The 23,323-nt window shown below is 34.1% G+C and overlaps 1 protein-coding gene across 5 annotated transcripts in view; it reads left to right on the forward strand.

Annotated features, from left to right (window-relative positions):
- Positions 1 to 23,323, forward strand: part of LOC103714220 (cation-chloride cotransporter 1) — a 43,979-nt gene that overhangs the window by 17,971 nt on the left and 2,685 nt on the right. For 4 of the 5 annotated variants that reach the window (XM_026807458.2, XM_008801403.3, XM_039128199.1 and 1 more), the window contains 5 exons: positions 1,267 to 1,328; positions 5,055 to 5,309; positions 5,527 to 5,641; positions 17,286 to 17,480; positions 20,873 to 21,273. In XM_026807458.2, the coding sequence (XP_026663259.2) occupies positions 1,267 to 1,328; positions 5,055 to 5,309; positions 5,527 to 5,641; positions 17,286 to 17,480; positions 20,873 to 21,273 (1,028 nt within the window). The remainder of the gene's footprint in view (positions 1 to 1,266; positions 1,329 to 5,054; positions 5,310 to 5,526; positions 5,642 to 17,285; positions 17,481 to 20,872; positions 21,274 to 23,323) is intronic. The other variant, XM_017844887.3, reaches the window with a different exon arrangement.

The raw sequence follows: 23,323 nt of genomic DNA on the forward strand, positions 1-23,323 counted from the left end.
CACATCCAAGGTGGTTGTCTGCTGTTAAAAATCAGACAAATAGCGCTTAGTATAGACATTGATATGCGTTGCAACTGCACATTCACCATCCTTATTTGCATACACCAAAACCAGGAGTTTAAAAGAAGTATATCTTAATTTGGTTACATTCATTTATTAAACATCTATCATGTATTGTCAAATATTTTCGTCTTTTGGTTAATTATTTTGATCAATAAAATATGCCTTAATGAACTTGGGTTGTTTTAATCAAAACTAATAAAAATCTCACACTTTTCGGTTTGAAATTAAAATCTTAAGCTCTACTTTGTAGACCTGAAGCTTGGGCCAGAGCCACAAGGAAAATATATAAGGACATGTGAATTTGAAGTTTCTTGATCTTATGGTGTGAACAATGGGATTTAGTGCCATATAAGGTATTATATTCTTTTTTACCTTACATTATCTTGTGTCTCTTTCTTTTTGCTGTCACTAATATGGCTTCTTTAGAGACCGTAAAGGGTATGGAATAAGGAATTCCATCTTCTCTCTCTAAGTTTCCTATTTGCTGTCTCATTTTTGATGACTGGTTATCCTCGTTTGGTGCCCCCTATTGTGGAGTAGAGGTAGTCTATATATCTTGAGGTAGTTTAGAACTTTAGATTTTTCCTTTTATAACACACTAATTTAGAATTCACCCAAGCATATTATCATGCGGAAGTTAATGAGGATATTTTGGTGATATTGGAAAGATGGAAGGGGTAGTAGGGGAAAGTATCTCAATCACCATTGCTTAGGCTGTTCATTTTATGAGGAAGCTTAAGAAATTGCATGGAATTGATTCTTAAAAAAATGGAGAGGAAGTTTCTTTTATTGGAATGATAGTTTTGGTCTAAATTTTAAAGCATGTCCTTTCCTGATTAATTGGCCATTGTATTTCTGAGAACATTGTTAACTTTTCCATGCCTCATTTTATTCAATTTGCATGAGAAAAATTTCAAGCTGCTCCAGACTTTACAAATACAAGCAAGCCCAATTACACCAAGTATACAAATGGAACCTAATTATATAAGTCTTTTGAATTATAGGAATCCATCCTTCTTCCCCAAAAGAAGAAAACTGTAAACTGCGATGCCTCTTCATCAAGTTATTATAGACATCTACACTATTAATTTTTTCAGTAGTTGATACAAATGAAGTTTCTTAAAACATTTTACTTTTCATCAAATAATGTGTAAATGTCTTTTTGCCTTTTTACTTTGTGTTATTTTTATGGTGTTGTTTTAGGTATGTCCTTGGGGCGGTGGAAACCTTCTTAGACGCTCTGCCAAATGCTGGTTTTTTTAGAGGTAAACTATGAAGATGATTGTGGTAATTGGAATTTCTGCTACTCTTTTGTACAAAATGTGGTGGGCTAATGTTGAAACTCCCAGGACCTGTCACATCAATTTAGTATGATTAGATAAAAAGTTTTGGATTGATTTCGGCAAACCAAATTATGGTTCTAGTGCATAAGTAGCTATGCGTTACTAGTTTTGCTAATATGTCAGGCTATTTACAAGATACAGCAAACCTGTTTCATGAAAAGGGAAAAGTGCTAATTTTGAGCCTTTGTCTCCAATAATTCATCCTCAGAACTTGTATATGACAATCTTCCTTGCATTTGTTTGCAGATACAAAATAGCAGTGTGGAAAATGGTTAACCATATCAATTTCCTTGTTTTCTAATAAAAGTACAACCTATCTTGCCATGATTCATCATTTTATTGCTATTGTTTTTCAACTCTTCTACCGTTCCGTATTTGTAAGAAGACATGAGGGGTATGTGATACCTATAATCCAAAAAACATTTGCAGTTTGCTGCTTGAGGTTGACAAACATGAAAAAAAAGACTTTTGCCCATCCAGTTCCCAAATGTAAACTAATCTTCAGTATATTGTACTTCTGTTGGAATGGAAGTAAGAGAGTTTTTTATAGTTTGAAGAGCACCTATTTTAGAATTTGATAGCTGCACTTGAGAGGTTGATATTTCTTAACCACTCAGTCAATTAGTAAGCAAATTCCTAATAAGTTGAATGGTTCTTCTGAATATAATTTGAATGCCAACTGTCTGAAGTGAAGTCATATATGACTGGTTTGGAAACTGGCGTGAACAATTTTTTGGTAAAAGCACTCTTGATGGACCATCCTCCATTTGTTCAATTCTGTTAACCATTAGATAGTTATGATACTAAAATGGGCTGTTTTAAGATGTCCTCCTGAAATTCTTAGTCTTTTTTGCTTCTTTTTTCAGTGTGGTGGGTGACTCATCTGATTTAGTTATTTAATGTGCTTTGTGATACTTTATGCAGGGGTTGGACAAGATTAGAACTAGAATAAGGACTTCTACTCCAAAACAGAAGTTTATTCATGCTGGTTTATGGATAGGACTTATTCCTGTTAATAGAAATAACCTTATCCTCATCCGTGGTCTCTGAAGATCTTAGTTTATGAGTCCAATGACTTAGGGCTACATAACTAATGCGTTGGTGTCTATTGAAGTGATAGTAAATAGGGTAATCTTGATCGTATTCTATAGCTGTTTGGTTTTATTAGGATGTCCCAAACACCAGGTTTGACTTACTGCTGATGTGGACATATCTATAGTTGCGATGAAATCTTCTCCTTAACAATGACTAAGTTATTGGACGGTATAACTCTATATATGATGATTGTACCAGCTGTATATGGGCATAAGTGATGTTTATTGATGTATTATGTTACTTTGTCTAAGGCTTTGCTGGTTGTCTGTCAAGTAGAATGCCTGATACTAACCCCTGGGCCCTTTGCTTGTGACCAGCATACCATGGGATGTTTCCATTTTGTGTTTGCCTGTGACCAGCATGACATGTGATACTTGGATCTTTGATCTTTAATGCACCTTTTGATATGTGTTTGCTCACATTCAAATTGTGTGACTGAAAGCCTATTTTGATTGTGTTACTGTGTCATTGTTAATGTTGCAAACAACAGAAATAGTGGATGCATTTAGGCATAATCAATTCGTCAAATTTTGTTTTATATAATAAAATCGTAGTAAATTTTCTGTTTACTACTAAAATATGTCCTTGCATATGCACATTAAATTTGAATTAGTAGTTAATTTTAAAAGTAAAGGCATGCAAACCATCAAAATAAAATTAACCATTTGATAAATTAAAAATGATTAAGATAGTAAAAAATAAATTTGAAACAATTAGACATATTAGAGATCGGTCACAAAATTTTAATTTGTCTTGCCATATTTTTGGATCTATCCTTGCAAATTATGTGGTAATTATTAAGTGTGACATTGCTTTTGTTCATAAGAAGCACATTTTTCTAAAACATTTTGAAGCATGTATAGCAATAATATAACCCATATTGAAAAGTTTCCACTGCAAAATTACATCAACACCTAGATAAAACATGTTAAGAATGAACAACCAAATGCTGAAGTAGTGGATCACCCTATATACAGATTTTTTACCTGCAGAACAATGATTAGTGATTACAATTTACAATTTTGCAGCTATGATTGTAGAAAGGTTCACCATCTCGGTACCGGACCCTATACCGTAACATCTTAGTGCAGTGTCAGTAGACCCAATACAAGAGTCGGTTTGGCATATGGACACTTGGTACAACCCTTGTACTACATACTAGTTTGGTATCAGTACGGTATGGTATGCACGTACTGATCGGTACAGCATACCATAGGTTGTGTTATTGCTCATTTGTCTATTAGTTGGTCATCGGTACAAAGAAATTTGATTCCACAAGTACTTTTAATGCTTTTATACACATTTATGTTTAGAATTGTGACTATTACCTAATGACTATGTCTTTATCAAGCTTGTCAATTGTGCGAGCACAAATTCAATCCCATTGAAATATCATGAGAATGCTTATCTTGCAGCTGCTGCCCTTTTTTACTGATTATATGGTCCTCCATTGTAAATTTGAAAACTCAGCAAGGTAGGCTGTTTATCGTATAAACACACAAACAAATAACTGTTGTTCTTTTTGTGGTAGCACTATTTATGCAACCAAGCTCAGCCTACCAGTTACTACAGCCACAGTTTGGTGATTAGCTGTTTCATTTGTCTTCACACTATATACCCAAACAAGTAGAAATACACAACTTGCTAGGCTGATTTGATCATGGCATTTGGATTTGATTTTTTGTGAGAGAGCAGGAGAAAAAAGAGTTGAAAAGAGCCCATGAAGAGAGTCCATTGAAGTTAATGTGGAAGAACAGCACTCAGTCGAGGTTATACATACACTTCAGGAGTTTATATTAAAATTAGTCCTAGTTTACAATTTGAATGGCTAGATGGTTTTGACTAAATCCAAGAGTTGAAAAGATTTATTTATATAGTTTAAGATTTAAGATAAGATAAAATGAAGATAATATTAAGATTAAGATACAAGTTTAGTCTGTTCTAAACTTTAAATCCTTAAGAGATGTTATGGTTATTTTTCTATGTTTTAAATATTTAGAGGGCTTGCTCCAGGTCTAATTCAAGAAAAAAATCAGTGGAGAAATCTGATTAGGGTAATTTTTTGGAATTGAAAAATTGGGAAATTAAGCCACTTTTGTATAGTTCTAGGATATACCTTAAAAGCTCATCATTAGATTGGGTTGGAATCTAGTCACTTATGTTAGCACTTCGTAGTACTGCAGCAGAGATAACATCTATAAATGAGTTCTAAATATCCGTGGTCTATTTAAAATCCTTACTTGTTAAAGCAACATTACAACAATCTAGTTACATTATGGTTCTCCAGCATTGCTATCTTTCTTCATTACAAAAAAAAAATGCTATCTTTCTATCATATATTTCAAATTCTTTACTATCTTTTGTGTCTCATTGCAACACAATGTGATCCTTAATAATGCTTGTAACTATCTTGATGTTTCATTAGAATTCATTTTCGCTGATCTGTATCTTTCTTCTTTGTTAATGCAGTTGCCATTTGCTACTATACTATGCTAGAAATTTTAAATTTATTTATCCAGTGTAACAATGTTTGTTGGGGTGTTCATATTGCAGAGAGTGTAATAGTCATCACTAATAGCACATCGACTAATGGGACTAAACCAGATCTTGTTGCAACAACTGTTTCTACTCCAAGCTTGCATGACTTGCAAATCTATGGAATTATTGTTACTATCCTGCTCTGTTTTATTGTATTTGGTGGTGTGAAGATAATCAATAGGGTTGCACCTGCTTTTTTAATACCTGTCCTATTTTCTCTACTCTGCATATTTGTTGGGGTTTTTTCAGCTCCAAGAAGTGATGCTTCAAGTAAGTCTTATTTCAATATCCTTTCCACTTTTATATGTATACAATTCTTTTTTATTTACACTTTTTGTGCAAATTAGCCTTGTTTTTACAGTTTTCCACATTCCCATAGATGGGATAAGGCTTGTTTATGTAATAGGCAAAAGTAAAACCCTTTTTTCAATCCTTTCTCAGTCTTTGATGCACAATGTGATTTTCTCACCGTTGAAATCTGGTAAAGGTGGAATAATGGGACTGAACTTGCAAACATTCAAAGAAAATTGGAGTTCTGATTATCAACGTACTACCAATGCTGGGATACCTGACCCAGAAGGATCTGTTTATTGGAATTTTAAGTAAGCCTTTACTGCTTTTTCTTTGGACAAATATGGTGTTTGTTAATGAATAGGTATGATTATACCTTTAGATATGACATTATTTTATTGATGCCTGCTAGTAATGTGTATTTATTTTGTTTGTATCTTTTTAATAATATGAAATTAAAAGCTATATTGTGTCTATTTACAACGTATAACTTTCCATCTTTCGACACCAGATTGCTTTGAGCGTTCAAGAAGACATCTTTATACTGATCATGGTATGCTATACTGGCGTGTACTGGTGCATACCATACTGAGAATGATAGTGTTATTTTGATGATTAACAAGCATTTAACAAGAGTATGTTATAAGTTAAATCGATACTTCATTTATAAGTTCATTACTCTCAGTATATTTGTATAGATTGATATAGATACATTTCATTGTTTATATGAATGAATCTAACCTTGAGATGCAGCAAAGTGTGGATTGAGTCGACCCAAAGGATGATTAGGTCGACCCCGGCACATCAAGAAATCATTTGGCACACTTCTGCAAAAATGGCACAGATGAACAGTGAGTTGGGTCGACCCAAGGAAAGCATGAGTCGACCCAAACATTAAGATCCTCAAACAACTCAGAAAATGGTTCTCTGGATTTACTGAGAGGGTCGACCCAAGAAGAAGTTGAGTCGACCCAAGTAAACCTTGAGTTGACCCAAAGAAAGGTTGAGTCGACCCAAGTGAAGAAAGGCTGAAATTCAAGATTCTGAATTTTCTGAAAGTTGGGTCGACCCAAGAAAAATTTGAGCTGACCCAAGGTTTGAGTCGACCCAAGAAAAGTTTGAGCTGACCCAAGGTTTGAGTCGACCCAAAGAAAGGTTGGGTCGACCCAAGGGAAGGAAAGCTGAATTTCAAGTTTCTGTGTTTTCTGAGAGGGTCGACCCAAGGAATGTTTGAGTCGACCCAAGTGAAAGTTGGGTCGACCCAAGGACAGGTTGAGCCGACCCAAACACGGGCTGAAGCATAACGGCTAGTTCTGCAGATGTACTTTTTGTCCTTCCCAAGGTGAGTAACGGCTAGTTCTTGAACTCTGACCATTGGGGCTTGTCCAAAGGATGTGGGAAGCTATTTAAAGGGGCACTATTCATCAGATAGAATAACTTTTGCAAGGAATATCAAAGAGTACACAAGAAAACAAAAGTGCCCTAATCTTCTTCATTCAAGAGCTTCATTCAAGAATCAAAGAAAGAGGTTGAGCAGATTCAAAGAGTCATCAAGAGCTCCATCCTCCCTTGAAGAGTGAAGCATCCTTGACAAAGAAGAGAGAAGCCACTTCAAAGCGATAAATATTTTCTAACTCTTCTTTGTAGTTAATATTGTTACATTTGCTCATTTAGGAGTTTGAATCTTTCTTTTTGTTTGTCGAACTATTTGTAAAGGTTCGTTGGTGAACCCGTAAAACCAACAAAGGTTTTTGGTGAACCCGGAAAACCAAAGTGTAAAGGTTCGTTGGTGAGCCCGCAAAACCAACAAAGGTTTTTGGTGAACCCGGAAAACCAAAGTGTAAAGGTTCGTTGGTGAGCCCGTAAAACCAACAAAGGTTTTTGGATTGTGAGCCCGGAAAACAATCCAACTGTAATCCGCGGGATTATAGTGGATTCCCAAGGGGTCGCTTGGGGAGTGGACGTAGGTGCTAAGGAGAGCACCGAACCACTATATATTGTTGTGTTTGTGTTGTGCATGTGCTTACGTTTATTCTTGCAATATCTTCCATCTTTGTTCTAGTTTAACTCATTCAAATAATTTAAGAAAGCATCCACCGCACTTAATTAAGAAAACTTTTAAAACACCAAAATTTAGAAGAAACCAATTCACCCCCCCTCTTGGATTGTCACCTTGGGCAACAAGTGGTATCAGAGCAAGGTGCTCTAATAGTACTCATTGATCTCACAATCAAGAGTTAAAGATCATGACAACCCAAGTGGGATGTTCTATGAGTGAGGGACAATTAATTGATAGACCTCCACTATTTGATGGTATAAACTACACATATTGGAAAGCACGCATGCGCATTTTCATTCAAGCACATGACTACGATTTATGGAGTATCATAGTCAATGGGCTACACACAAACACTAATCATGATAAAGAAAGGGCTCAGCAAAATGCAAAAGCCATGAATATTCTATATTGTGCATTGGATGATAGTGAACTTAATAGCATATCTTTTTGCATAACTGCTAAGGAAATATGGAATATGCTTGAAGTTAAATATGAATGCACTAACGTTTCTAGTGAATTTGAAACTAGTTCCGAAGAAGAAGAGTATCAAACTGAAACTGAAAATCTATGCTTTGTAGCACATAAAGATGAGGTATGTACTCGAACACAAAGTGATTTCTCATTCAAAAATCAAGTACATACTGAAGCTCAATCTGATTTTACATTTGATGAACTTCATGATGCTTTTTCTGATTTATACTTAGAATACAAGAAGCTTAGTTTAAAGAATAAAAAGCTAAATCTGAAAATGTCAGAAGAAAGAAATTCTACCGTTGAAATGAAAGACAAATTAAATTTTGAGAATGAACATTTAAGGTTAAATTCAGAAGAATTAATTCAGAAAAATCAGAATTTAATTAAAGAAAATCAAAACTTAAGTAAAAAGGTTAACCAACTGAAATATTTTATTAACAAATTCATTGTAAGTTCAGAAAGATTAAAAACTATGTTTGAAAGCCAACATGCTGATTTTGATAAATCAAAACTTGACTGGACTTCCTTACTTAACAATAAACCCCTAAATAAAAAGGTAATTAATTCACCAAGCAAACCATCAAATAAGATAACTTGTTTCAAATATGAAAAGAATAGGCATAAAAACTTTACCTATTGTTTCAATACAAGCAAATCAAATGATAAAATTATTACAATTAAACAGATTTGGATTCCAAAAGGAACCATATGCACTAACTCCCAAAGACCCAAGCAAGCTTGGGTACCTAAAATGAAAAACTGAGATTATCTTGCAAATGTGTCAAAGCAGCCCTTGAAGCTCATGTGAAACTCTTAATTGGGTGCCATGGCACATGACTTATAAATAAATTTTATTTCATCATTTGTGAATGTAATTTAAATTGTCATTTTATGTCTTGATATGCTTAACTTTATAAATTCAGTTAGGCTATTGAATATTTATTAAATGCCTTGTATGTATGACAAATCTTATCTACACGATCTTAGCATGAAATTTTCTAGTGCTTCCATGATGATAAGAAAATAATGAATGAATATGTATAACTTTCTCCTTCAAGTTTTCAAAATCTAAATTTTCTCTCTAGTATAAATGATTGATGCTGATTTCATGCCTTCATGTTAAAACTTCATTGAGCATAATCATTGTATCCATGATTAATATCTTTCTCTAAAATTATCTCAAATTCTACTGATTAATTGTAACATGTCATGCTTAACTTGATCATAAAAATCTTTTAAAGCATGAATATTAATTCTTTTAAACTATCACTCATAAGTCAAAATAAAATCCTAATTACTCTAAAAGAAGATTGCTCAACTCCCTGAAACATGATTATTAGTGTTGAAAACTAAATCATAATCAAAATTTTTGATAGAAACAACTGTTTAAGATAATTTGATTAAAACTCAACTTGTATATCTTATTGATAATTATCTTAAGCAAATAGAATCTAAGCTAAATTAATTCTGAAAATAAAATTTTTTTTTGATTTGACCTTGATGAATCCTTCTATTGCCTCACATGCTTGTCCTTGAACCATTTTACTTAATGAAGTTATCTCTTTAGTTCAAGTGACTTGTGCTTGCTTATATTTAGGCAATCTCTTGAGTAAAGTGACTCAAATTCAATTATTATCATGTCTCATGTTGAGTCATCTAGTTAAGAAATATGTTGTATGAATGTTTTTGTATCCTAGAGAACCTAATGAATTGCCTTCAAGAAAAGAAAAAGATTTAGCTAATGATACATGACTTATGAGCAAGAAATTTCAACTTGAAGGACACCTCGATGAAAGATACAATAAACATCCCCTTGCAAACAAAAAAAAGAGAGATTTTCTTCAGCCAAGGATGTAAAGAATTTAAAAGATATTTGGCTTGAAGAATGCTAAATGCATTGGTAATCTAAACCCTTCCCTTGTGAGTTAGTTGAGCAAAATTAATAGTCTGAAATTATATGGTAGCATGATTAAACATTTAATTGCTAATCTTCTTGATATCATGCTTCATTCTCATGCTAATGATAATTGTTTCATGGTATGATTAAATTGAAGTTCACTTTTGCCTGTATAATGCATAACCATGAAATACACAAGTTTATGCCTCAAGTTTCTAATTCAAAATAACTTGTGATAAGCTATGAATCATTGGGCATAATGAAAATGCTGTTTGCATGATATATATTTATATGCAGCATATTAGATTAATTCTTTATTCTGCTCTTTCATGTAACTACTTGAAAATGACAAAAAGAGAGAGAGATAAAGAAAAAGAAAATGAACATTGCTCAGAAGAAGTAAAAGCTAAGTAAATACTCCAATCTTAAGTAAAAGCAGCGCAAGCATAATATATTCAGCATATTTGTGAGACTTGTGTGAACATTCTTTTGGAAGGGATAAAATCCGTAATTAATTATATTTAAATAGGGAGAGTTTGGAGTGAATATCTTGTTGCTAAAGAGAACAGTTTAACATTTCTACATTGCTCATTATAGGGATGGTGCCAATGGGGAGGCTAGTGGTAGTACCCGGCACTATTTGACCCAACTATTCGGTGTAGGGCATATTAGGGACGGCACAAGAGGGAGGCTAGTGGTAGTACCTCGTGCCCCTTCCAACTCCACCGGATAGGGAGCAAATAGAATATAGAGCATAGAAAAGTAAAACCGAAAAATAAATGAAGATAATCAAAATGTTCATTGAATGGTTAAAGAAAGAAATTAAAAAATTTGGGGAATGAATGATAAATAAATGAAAATATATAAGAAGGTTGTGAAAAATCAAATGAAGTTTCAATCACTTGAAAACACACCTTAAGGATAAAATCAGTGCTAAATTGTATTTAAATAAAAGAAATTTTATTTGAAAAGAATTGATTTTGATCCATGACATGCTTGTTATGTTTTGCATACTTTGAATTATATGTTTTCAATGTTCAGTTTGAAATGCTTCATGCTTGAATAATTTGATTGAAACATGTTTCTACCAATAGCAAATTTATTTTTCTTTTTTTATGACACTCATAATTTGGAATAGGCTTTAACTTTGTATACAAGTTTTTGCCTCACCTTTGACTTCGAAATAACTTGTGCCTCAAAGCCTAATGAAAATTGTTTTTACTTGTATTCTATACTCATCAATGATATGTTGGATTTCTCTTGTACTCTCTTGATCAAAAATAAAATTTTTTATTAAATCGGTACCAATGCTTGAATGTTTGAAAAATTACATAAAGAATTTTTCTAAAAATATTTTTGAAAGAAATTTTAGATTTGTCGTTCATGATCACCTTTGAAATCTGAAAGTTGAATATATTTATAAAAAGAAGAAGAAAAGGATACTTCTATTTTAATGAATATCTTCCAAAAAAAAAAAAAGGATAATCTGAATTTGCAAATTAGGCAGAATGAATTGATTATAATTTATCTTTCAACTTGCCTAACATTAGTACATAATGTCCTCCAATTTGTACTAAAATTTAATATGAATTACAAAGATTTTGGATGTGCTCTAATGTTTTTGAAATATGTGTTTTCAATCTTAATAGTTTAAGATGAGCAACAAATGAGAAGATACATATCTCAAATTACAACCTTGAAAGCCTCCTTGAGAATCTTTATGAAATTCAGAATCTGATTTTGTATAAAAGCTTAAACTCAATATGAATTTCTAGATAAAACTACAGCTTAAGAAAAATAGAATAATTCTGATGCCTTGATTGCTTGCCCCGATACGCATCTGAAACATATCATTTCTTATCTTCAAAGTGTACTAATATTGGTCTGAATGATGTGTCTTTTAATGATCTTGATTGCAAACAAATATTTTTAAATATGTAATTTTATTTTGATATTGAAAAGATTTATTGTGCTTCATATATACATTGCTGAAAAACTTTGATTAAGAAATTGAGTTCTATAAATATATATACTTCAATGATCATCTATATGTTTTTTTTTTCCTCTCCTACATTATTAAAGACTTCTATCAAAATATATATGTATATATATATTATTAAAAGAGTGAATGATCTTAAGTTTAGAAATATTTCAGCTCACTCAAATGATTCTTAAAAGAAAGAAAATGTAAATGCTTTTGAAAGAATTTGAGCTTCAAATGAATTATTTTCTGATTAATATTTCAGTACATTTTCTCAAAGATTAAGAGGAAGCATAACTTGTTCTTAAAAGATTAAAAAGAGTGATTGCTATAAATTTTGAATAATTCTAGATCACTCTACATTCTTGATATCATAAAGTTTCAGTTTTATTCACGTTTATCATTAAAATCTGAAATTCAACAAAAGATAAGAATAATTAAAGAAGAATGCATCTTTTAAGGGGGAGCTTTAGATATTCAGTATCTTATCCTAAAGTTACTTTAATTTGATGCATACCTTGAATTTTATGGATTGATTTTGATGAACCTCCTTATATTGCAAGACTTGCTTTAATTATATAATAAGTTTATACCTTGAGATGAGTTCTATAAAGGTTGTCTTATCTCAAACCTTGAGTCTTATGAAAATAAAATATATTTTCGAGATTGACAATTTTATTGAACAAATTCTAAAACTCTCAAATGGAATGATTAATTAAGGAGAAGAAAGAAAATTTCAGAGGGAGAGATCATATAGAACTTAATCATGTAAATTCACAACTAAAGATGAGAGAAAGAATACTAAATGTAAAGTGGTATTAAACTTTGTGCCTCATTGAATATCTTTTGAAAGTTGGATTTTCATCTGTACTTAATTGGTAAATCACTTGTTTTGAAAACTAAGTGAAAAGGATTCCATTTGTCTTAGTATTGGAAATTTACTTTGGAATCTACTAATGAGCTCTTATTGGCTTGCACTTTAGTGTTTCAATCATGAGCCAATTCATTTTAATTGATTTTGATGATATGATCTTTAAAGGAGTAAAAGAAAGTCTTTAAGAGAGCTTTCAAAGAACTTTCAAAGCCCTGAATTTTATGTATCCTACATTGCATAAATTCATATTTTGGTATCTATGCTCCAATACTTTTATATCATGAAAGAACTTTGAAGTCATTAAGAATTAAGGATTCAACATAATCTTATGTTTTTCGAGTATATAAGTTTTGATCTTTATCTGCTCTTATACTATACTCTAAAAATTAATTAGATTGCTCTTATGTTGCTATATACTTAATATATTAAAAAAAAAAAGGGTATTGAAGTTTCATTCGTGCTTTCTTTGAATATTATTCTTGATACTCCTTGAAATAACTTGAAAAAGATTCCATCTACACTTGATTTCAAAACTATCTTTGGAATCTACATTTAGAGATCACTTCTGGCTTATATCCTAAATATCTCATTCCTAAAGCCAAACACATAGAAATAAGATATGATTTTATTAGGGATCATGTGCAAAATGGAAACATATGTATTGAGCATATATGCACTGAAAAACAATTAGCCGACATATTCACAAAACCCTTGAGTGAAGATAGATTCTGCACGCTAAGGAGAGAATTAGGTATATGTGATCCTTTTTATTGAAGAAATATAAAAGGGAGCAAGTAGTCTCATGATACATTCCTCCAATTTCTAAAAATCCATGAAACATGAGTCAAACTTGTTATCTATAGATTCCTTACTCATGTATCATTGTCCCAGAAAGAATTTATAAGGATTGGAAGCAAGAAAAATTTTTAGAAGCAAAAAGGAAGAGAAAAGAAAAATTCTGCACTTGGGTCAACCCAACCCAGAATAGGGTCGACCCAACGTTGAGTCGACCCAAGAAGTTTCTTGAGTCGACCCAACGTCGGGATCCCACTGTTAAAAGGGGGACCCGTGAGCTATCTAAGGCACTGTTTACCCTTTGTCCTCTTCCGAAAACCTTATTTTCCACTCTCAAATCTTTTCCAATCATCTCCAAACAGTAGATTACTTCAAGATCTTGGAGAAATGGGACCCGAGAGAGCCGTAGCCAAGCGATCCGGGAGAGTCTCACGATCTTGTTTAGAGACTAGGATATGTATCTAGTTCTCATATGTATTTGGTGGTTATCATGCATCTTTAAACTTTGATTGAGGAATATTGTATTTGCTTTTGCTTTTGATATACTAAAATGTTCCTATTTTGATCAATGAAGTTTGAAGTTTGGTATTTATTGCATCTTTTCCCATGTACCTATTTGATGATAACAAAAAGGGGGAGAAGTAAAGAAAGAGTAATAGGGGAGAAGTAAAGATATCTTTAGAGTAAATAGAGTAACAAAAAGGGGGAGAAGTAAAGAAAGAGTAATAAGAGGAGAAGTAAAGAAAGAGTAATAAGAGGAGAAGTAAAGAAAGAAAGAGAAATAATTTGTAAAACAAATAGAAAATCATATAGGAAAGCATATACATCCAAGGGGGAGCAATTTGCAACAATGAAAATGATCAACTCAAAAATTTATATCAAATTTCAGAATTTGGCACACATAATTTCAGAATTTGGCACGCACCTTTCACACCTCGATACATAATCTGAAACTCATGTTTTATCTCAAATGTTTGGAGTTTCATCTTTAATGAATTATAAATGAAAGGGGGAGTAACTCAAAAAGTCAAATTGGCAACATTTAAATGATATAGGGGGAGACTTCACTCTTATATATGAAAAGCTGAAATTCAGCAAGTTAAGCCCTTTTCAAAAACTGATTTTAAGATAAGTATCAATAGGCTCATACTCTTTATTTTGTAATCATCAAAAAGGGGGAGATTGAGAACGATAGTGTTATTTTGATGATTAACAAGCATTTAACAAGAGTATGTTATAAGTTAAATCGATACTTCATTTATAAGTTCATTACTCTCAGTATATTTGTATAGATTGATATAGATACATTTCATTGTTTATATGAATGAATCTAACCTTGAGATGCAGCAAAGTGTGGATTGAGTCGACCCAAAGGATGATTAGGTCGACCCCGGCACATCAAGAAATCATTTGGCACACTTCTGCAAAAATGGCACAGATGAACAGTGAGTTGGGTCGACCCAAGGAAAGCATGAGTCGACCCAAACATTAAGATCCTCAAACAACTCAGAAAATGGTTCTCTGGATTTACTGAGAGGGTCGACCCAAGAAGAAGTTGAGTCGACCCAAGTAAACCTTGAGTTGACCCAAAGAAAGGTTGAGTCGACCCAAGTGAAGAAAGGCTGAAATTCAAGATTCTGAATTTTCTGAAAGTTGGGTCGACCCAAGAAAAATTTGAGCTGACCCAAGGTTTGAGTCGACCCAAGAAAAGTTTGAGCTGACCCAAGGTTTGAGTCGACCCAAAGAAAGGTTGGGTCGACCCAAGGGAAGGAAAGCTGAATTTCAAGTTTCTGTGTTTTCTGAGAGGGTCGACCCAAGGAATGTTTGAGTCGACCCAAGTGAAAGTTGGGTCGACCCAAGGACAGGTTGAGCCGACCCAAACACGGGCTGAAGCATAACGGCTAGTTCTGCAGATGTACTTTTTGTCCTTCCCAAGGTGAGTAACGGCTAGTTCTTGAACTCTGACCATTGGGGCTTGTCCAAAGGATGTGGGAAGCTATTTAAAGGGGCACTATTCATCAGATAGAATAACTTTTGCAAGGAATATCAAAGAGTACACAAGAAAACAAAAGTGCCCTAATCTTCTTCATTCAAGAGCTTCATTCAAGAATCAAAGAAAGAGGTTGAGCAGATTCAAAGAGTCATCAAGAGCTCCATCCTCCCTTGAAGAGTGAAGCATCCTTGACAAAGAAGAGAGAAGCCACTTCAAAGCGATAAATATTTTCTAACTCTTCTTTGTAGTTAATATTGTTACATTTGCTCATTTAGGAGTTTGAATCTTTCTTTTTGTTTGTCGAACTATTTGTAAAGGTTCGTTGGTGAACCCGTAAAACCAACAAAGGTTTTTGGTGAACCCGGAAAACCAAAGTGTAAAGGTTCGTTGGTGAGCCCGCAAAACCAACAAAGGTTTTTGGTGAACCCGGAAAACCAAAGTGTAAAGGTTCGTTGGTGAGCCCGTAAAACCAACAAAGGTTTTTGGATTGTGAGCCCGGAAAACAATCCAACTGTAATCCGCGGGATTATAGTGGATTCCCAAGGGGTCGCTTGGGGAGTGGACGTAGGTGCTAAGGAGAGCACCGAACCACTATATATTGTTGTGTTTGTGTTGTGCATGTGCTTACGTTTATTCTTGCAATATCTTCCATCTTTGTTCTAGTTTAACTCATTCAAATAATTTAAGAAAGCATCCACCGCACTTAATTAAGAAAACTTTTAAAACACCAAAATTTAGAAGAAACCAATTCACCCCCCCTCTTGGATTGTCACCTTGGGCAACACATACCATACCGATACCGAACCGTTACGCAACATGGAGGGTACACCAAGTATCGATGCACCAAACTGACCCCTAACGGGCATACCAATGCTATATCATATTGGTATTGATATGGGGTCCAATATGGAGATTGCGAACCTAGATACTGATAACTGTTTACCTGCTTATGCTATTTTTAGGTTCTCATTTAGGTGATGAAATGCTTGCTGACTGCTGGGCAACACCATCAATAACACTCGCTCACAATCAGAAATTGAAAATTCGGCTGTTTGAGCTCTTGAGCAGCTTAAATATCATCCTAGAAACTGCAATATCCTTATGTAATGACCTCCACTAGTCATTTATTGCCATTAACTGTAATGATTCTATGTCAGTTACATGAATTGAGAGAAAGGTTTGAATCTTGCATATTGACCTTGTATTGTTCTGTACTGCTAGGAGATTCTGTAGGCCCCCATATCTACTTACCAGACAATACATCTGTGTTGATACAGGTCAACATGGCATGCAATATAGGATTGAGATGGTAGGGTATGATCCATATTCCAAACCTTGATGTGAGTGAGTGCAGGAGTTGATTCTGGTGTTGGTATGTTGAAGCAATTAATTTAAATACATTAAGTGCTTCAGAATTGGGTGCAGGAGGGAGTTTCTGAAGAGATTCTGTGGCAGAGGCAACACCTCAAAGGCTCAAATAGATGCTTTTTGCGACTAATGTTTTTTTAAGGAAGGCTGCATAAGCCTGAGGCTTTGATTGTAATTATAGGAATCTAATGTGTTAGAAATTGCATACTTTTGGTTTAGGAAACCTTGTCAGAAATAAAGTTCACTACTCAGTTTGGTACGAAAACATATTAGAAACTTAACTAGGGAGTTTAAGATTCAGATTAAATGCTGATCAATCTTTTTAAAATCTTGGATTCTGCAATTTCAAATGTCAGATTTGACAAGCTGATTATAATTTGATTAAGAATTCTAATGGATTTTTTGTATAGTGCACCTTTATGTTTAAAATTTCAAGTGGCTCTGGTCAAAAGAATTTTATCGACTTTGTTTTTTCATGCATACTGACAATATCGGTACTCTGCACTTCTGCCAGTGCATTGGTGGGTCTCTTTTTTCCAGCTGTGACGGGAATCATGGCTGGTTCAAATCGCTCTGCATCACTGAAAGACACACAGCGTTCTATACCAATTGGAACATTGGCTGCAACTCTTACCACCTCATCTTTATATTTGATATCGGTGTTACTATTTGGAGCTCTGGCAGCAAGAGAAGAGCTTTTGACAAACAGGTATTTGATATTTCATTGTTTAAAATGTCATTTACAGAAAGACTTCTGTCAACTCAACTATTTAACAAGCTTGTGCTCTATAATGTTTTTTTTTTAATACCTGGGGAAAATTAGAGAGAGAGTGTAAGAACATGATTATCTTAACTTTGGATTGATGACAGTAGCAATTGCTGCAAACTAATGAAACTTCAGTGTCCATTAGAGGGTATGAGATTTGAAGGTAGATGCAACAAGGGGCAGATTATTATGTAGTTAATCAAGTTTACTATAGAATTGATGGATTTTCTCTGAAGTGTAACCATGAGTATGGGATCTAGTAGGAACTTGGATGCTATATCACCCAAGGATTTAAGTCTTGGTCAGATGGCAAAGCCTCCCACTATCCCAAGTGTCGGGATGGGGCACCATCACAAGTGTCGAGATAGGATAGGATGGATGGGACCGGGACAGAACATCCATTGTCTGTAGTCTCGGGATGCGGTGCGTCCTGTTCCACCGAAAAGCTAGGATGATCTTGTCCCACAGGATTTGAATCCTTAATTTGTCACCAAACAAGAAAAATCTATGCTAGGTGCTACAAAACATTGTTGGTGTTGCTTTTGTTGATATGACACTTCCAACATTAGCTTTTTCTAGAAAGATTATCTCCAGTTTTAAAGTTATATGACATTTATAAAATTCTATAGACTGTCTCTCCACTTCATCCACTGTGCTCTAATTTTCTCAAATATCCTCATCTATTTATTCACTTTTACTTATTGTTGATTGAAAGTAACAGAATGATTATACTAGGCTGCCTTTAACATCTCAGACTGTAGATCTCATTTAATATTTTCTTGATGCACTCCAACATGTTGCCCAACCATCACATCAGTTAGATGGAGGATGATTTGAGGAATATTCTATTATATATATAGTTTGCTGATCTTGCCATTCTTGATAGGTGTTGTTGGATGATTTATCTTAATGCATCCTTTGCAGTAAGATAATACTGGATCATTGTATATTTACGAAGGTGATCGAGCATATCCTCTCCCACAATCTAATTATTGAAGAAACTTTTGAAGCATCAACTATTGATTCTGTAGAGATTGCTTCCAAGTTGGATTAATGAAGAATCTGCAATGACTGACTCACTATCTGCTGCATCGTCAAATTCTCAACTTTCTTCTTGGGAATGCAAGATCTTTATTTGATGGGTCTTTAAGCCTTAAATTTTAATTAGGCATATCTTCTACTATTCGAACATTTTGTGAAACTTTCAGTTGTCATATCTTCAATGGTTGGGTTTTTAATCATAAAAAGCATTGCCTCTTTGTTGGATTCACAATACATGCATCAATGATTAGGTTTTGAAATTACCCATCCTTAATTTGGAGTTCTAAATGGCACTTAAAAAATTTAAGACAATTGTGATTAATCTAGTAGATATGGTCCTATTATTTACGAAACCATCAAAATACCACATCCATACTATGTTTGCTTCTTGTGATTAAATCTACCTCAATTGTTGTTGATCATGGTATGTCGTACCGGTTGGTACCTATGTGTATCGACTTTACTGTACTGTACTAGTACCAAACTGGTATGTAGTATGGGAGGCATATTGAGTGTCTGTATGCTGAACCAATCACCATACTATGTGTACTAACACTATACTAGGATGGTACTGGTATGGGATGCAGTACCAAGATAGCAAACCTTGTTGTTGATACTATGTGATAAGAAATGATCATGGAAATTGGAATATGATGGCTTAATTCTGGTTTTTTCAAATTACGAGTTGAAAGGAAATAAATATTGCGATTAAAAGTGAGGAAAAACAAAAAATTTATAAGGGTGCTAGATTTTTCATTTTAAGCTCCAAATTATTTGGATGACCTCTTGTCTAGATATAGGTCAAGTTGAACTCCAAAAACATCAACATAACCTAGAGCCTTGATAAAGTTATAGAACCGAGTGGTTGATTTGAACAAACCCCAAATGAATTATAGTACATAATCTTTGTTCTTGTTTATAGCTTATGCAAGATTATCATGTTTTTCAAAATTGTGTAATTCTATTATTTGAGGTAATATGTTGTGATTTCCTCCAGTTGCAAGTGGCAATGGCAACCCATACTTCATCTTTTGCAGCAAGCCCCTTACCTTTAGATGCCTTAGCCAGGGGATCTGAATCTACTTATACATATTAAGTTGAGATTTCACTTTAAAGATTATCAAATCTTAATAGATCATATGTTGACAGAAAATAATTGTTTTATAAAGATGAGATAAGATTTGTCATATACATGCATTCTCTAAGGCCGTGTTTGGAAATCAAATAAGTTAACCCAGAGTAAATTGGTTACCTCACTCCTCCTATTTAATCTGGAACAAACTACTCCAGCCTACATGGCGGAGAAATTTATTCCTAGGTTAAGTGGGGTAAATGGGTGGCAGGCAAAAAGTTTTGTACCTATTTTCCAGAAATACTTGTTTTGACCTTCTGAAAAAGCGATTTAACCTAAATGCTTCAATGATTGTTTGGCTGAAAAAGGGTGGAGTAACTCGGTTAAATGACTTGGCTCCCTCTTATTCTACTCCAAACGTAGCTAACTGTGTATCTCCTATATATCCTTCACCAGTGCACTACTTGTATGAAGAGCTACTTGGAAATCATCTCCTTCCTTTATCAATTTCAACATCTTACACTAAAGTCTTATTTGCACCGAATTTGGTTTATATATTGTGTTTTTCTTCCTCATGTTTTCTGATCTGTAGATACCCTTCTTGTTCCTCCTAAGTCCAATGTATATTGGACTGTCAGCTGCTTGTCAACGTTGTCTACTGACGTTATAGATTAGTCCTTTATGCTACGTCCTCACTTGAGTAGAACTGTTTCCCTACGAGCTGCTTTTTAATCTGTAGTGTTGCTTAACTTTGTGTGGTTTAAAAAAATCTCTAGCTAATGCTATAATTATTCTGCCTCCTAATGCCACATAATATGAGGTAAAATTTTTAGATTGATTTCTATGAGCAAATCATCTCTAACGGATGCAGTATTTAAAATTCTAAGTCTTAAACTTTAATTTCCCAAAGATAATGAAGAATTTCCAATGTGCACTTCTTTGTGTTGGTATGCCGCAAATATAATTGTCATTATTAAGTTTAGCTTTGCACTACTTTCTTGTCTATCTTTCCTTTCTTTTTCTTTATATATATATATATATATGAACTTTCAATATATTTTTTTAAATGTAAAGTAGTTGTAAAGACATGAAGAGCTTAATAGTGGATTCTTGATGTGGGTATATTTTAACATCCTGATCTTTGGGTCCACATAACAAAGTTAGGTGCATGCTTAGATGTGTTTGATTCCTCCAATTGCTGACAGTTAGGTACTCTGTTCAGGCTTCTGACTGCTGAGGTGGCTTGGCCTTTTCCAATAATCATTTATGTTGGGATCATTCTCTCTACTTTAGGTGCAGCACTTCAGAGTTTGACAGGGGCCCCCCGCTTGCTTGCTGCTATAGCGAATGATGACATTCTTCCTGTTCTTAATTATTTTAAGGTCACAGAAGGGGGTGAACCTCATCTAGCAACTCTTTTTACGGCCTTCATTTGTATTGGGTGCGTTGTGATTGGCAATCTGGACCTAATTACACCTACTATAACGATGTTTTTTCTTCTATGCTATGCGGGAGTGAATTTATCTTGTTTTCTTCTGGACCTTCTTGACGCTCCTAGCTGGCGTCCTCGATGGAAATTTCACCATTGGAGCCTTTCACTTCTTGGAGCATCACTTTGTATTGGTATGTCACCCTTGTCCTCTTCTATTTTATTTTTCAATACAACATTTTTTCTTTTCCATCAATCTGGAAGCTGAAACATGTCCAAGTTATATTCCTTGTAGAAATGTGCCCTATGTTACCAATTTCACATTACGTTCTGCACATGTACGAATGCAATAATTGCTACGAGTGAGTCTTGATTAAGGATCATAGTTCAGCTTTTCATCTAGTTGGCTATTTGTGACTTTGAGGTCATGGGACTGACCTCAGATCTGCATCAAGGACCATGAAAACAATAACAGCAACTGAAAGAGAAAAAAGACCCTCACCACCCTCCCCAAAGAAAATGTAAGTGGCATCAGTGTGTTACAGGCCTTTTGATTCTAAAATTCCAGTCCTTGTCCTTATCCTGTGATGATATGTCATGGTCCAAGCTTGATAAAAGCAAATTTTGCCTTTGATTGGTAACTTGAGCATAATTAAGGCATGATTTTCTTTCTACATTGATATAATTCTTTCCACATGTATTTTAAGTTAGTTGGCATGTTGGACCAATTATTAAGTGAATCACACCCTGGCAAATGTGGATCAAGAGACTCTGCACTTCATGACAGTGCTGTTTTGATGACATACAGCTCCTGTACTTAAAGACTTTCAGGCACTTCATCAATGTGAAAAAGAAGGGGTGAAGTCACAAGTTCTTTATTTTTTATTTTTATTTTTCTGAGAGGTGATAGGTGCGTGAGAATGCTTTCCATGTCAAACCAAACTAAATACTTATGTTGATCCAACTTTGTTGACTTTCTTGATGGCCACTCAATGTCTTGATGAAATTATAGCAAAGATCATTTGTATCAATATGATGTGGGTACAGCCTTACCAGATTACATGGGATTCATGTGATTTAATGCAATGATATTGATTTACAGTCTATGGTTGGGTCGAGCTTGGTTAGCACCCGAAGTTTTCATGAAAACCGAGGACAACAATCTAGAGCTTTTGTACCTTGTAACTTAGAAAATGGAGTTTGTGTTTTTGTCATGACAAAAAGTTGAATTGCTTTTTTTTGGATTAAGAGATGTTCATTTTGCTGAAAACAAATGAAACAAGAAAAATTTGTAACTTTATTTTCTGTTCTTTTTTTAAAAAGAAAAAGTACAATGTTTTTTGCTCAAAATTTGATTCATCCATATCAAAGTAAGCAGTCTGAAAGAAATTGATTGAGGTTCATAGTTAAAAGATGATTTTGGTTCAATTGCAGTTGTTTCCAATATCATGTGGCTTTTCTTTTGATAAATAAAAATGAGGTGGGTTTTGAGTATTAACGTTTTGCATCCTTAGTAAAATATGGGTGGGTTAACACCCTCCCTTCCCTTTAAAAAAAAAAAGAGAGCATCAGGGTATTGCGAGTTTGTCTGAACTCTGAAGGTAACCATCTGTGAGTGTTTGACTTTGTGCAAGAAACAAAATGATACCCTTTCATGTCTCAGTTGGATGATGTTTTCTTGGCTCAGCGAGTGTAACCTCTTTTCTTGTAGTTAAATAGGGTTCTCCTCCTGCCAACATCATATCAAATTTCAATTTTTTTTGATGATATAGGGAAGCCATTGAGAACTGAACCATTTTGGTAGAGACTTTATTGTTTATTTGGGGATTTGGACATTCAATTTGAACACTACTTCTTATTTACTAATCAGATAATTACTTCAAGTGTTCTTATGCTTTCCGAAGGTAAAGAAAATGTGGAATGCTTCCTGGGCTATCTGCTGACTTTTGAGCCTCGAGCAATCTTGATTTGTCTGGCTTATAAAGTACTGTCTGGTGCCAGAAAGGTTCAGTATGCTATAAAAGAGTCTGGGAAATCCTCTGAAGAGATGGAAACTGCTTCCTAGTGGTTTTCTCATGGTTATTAATACCACTGTGAAACCTTGAATTGACAGAATGTACCGAGGGTGTATTTAGAAATGGTGAAAGTTTGACCGTTATGAAATTAGTACCTTATGTTGATTAGAATTTGATGTTGTCTTTTGAGCAATTAGCGGTATCCTTGATACTTATTATTGGGTTCTTA

The sequence above is a fragment of the Phoenix dactylifera genome, chromosome 7 (assembly GCF_009389715.1).
Source record: "Phoenix dactylifera cultivar Barhee BC4 chromosome 7, palm_55x_up_171113_PBpolish2nd_filt_p, whole genome shotgun sequence".
NCBI lineage: Eukaryota > Viridiplantae > Streptophyta > Magnoliopsida > Arecales > Arecaceae > Phoenix > Phoenix dactylifera.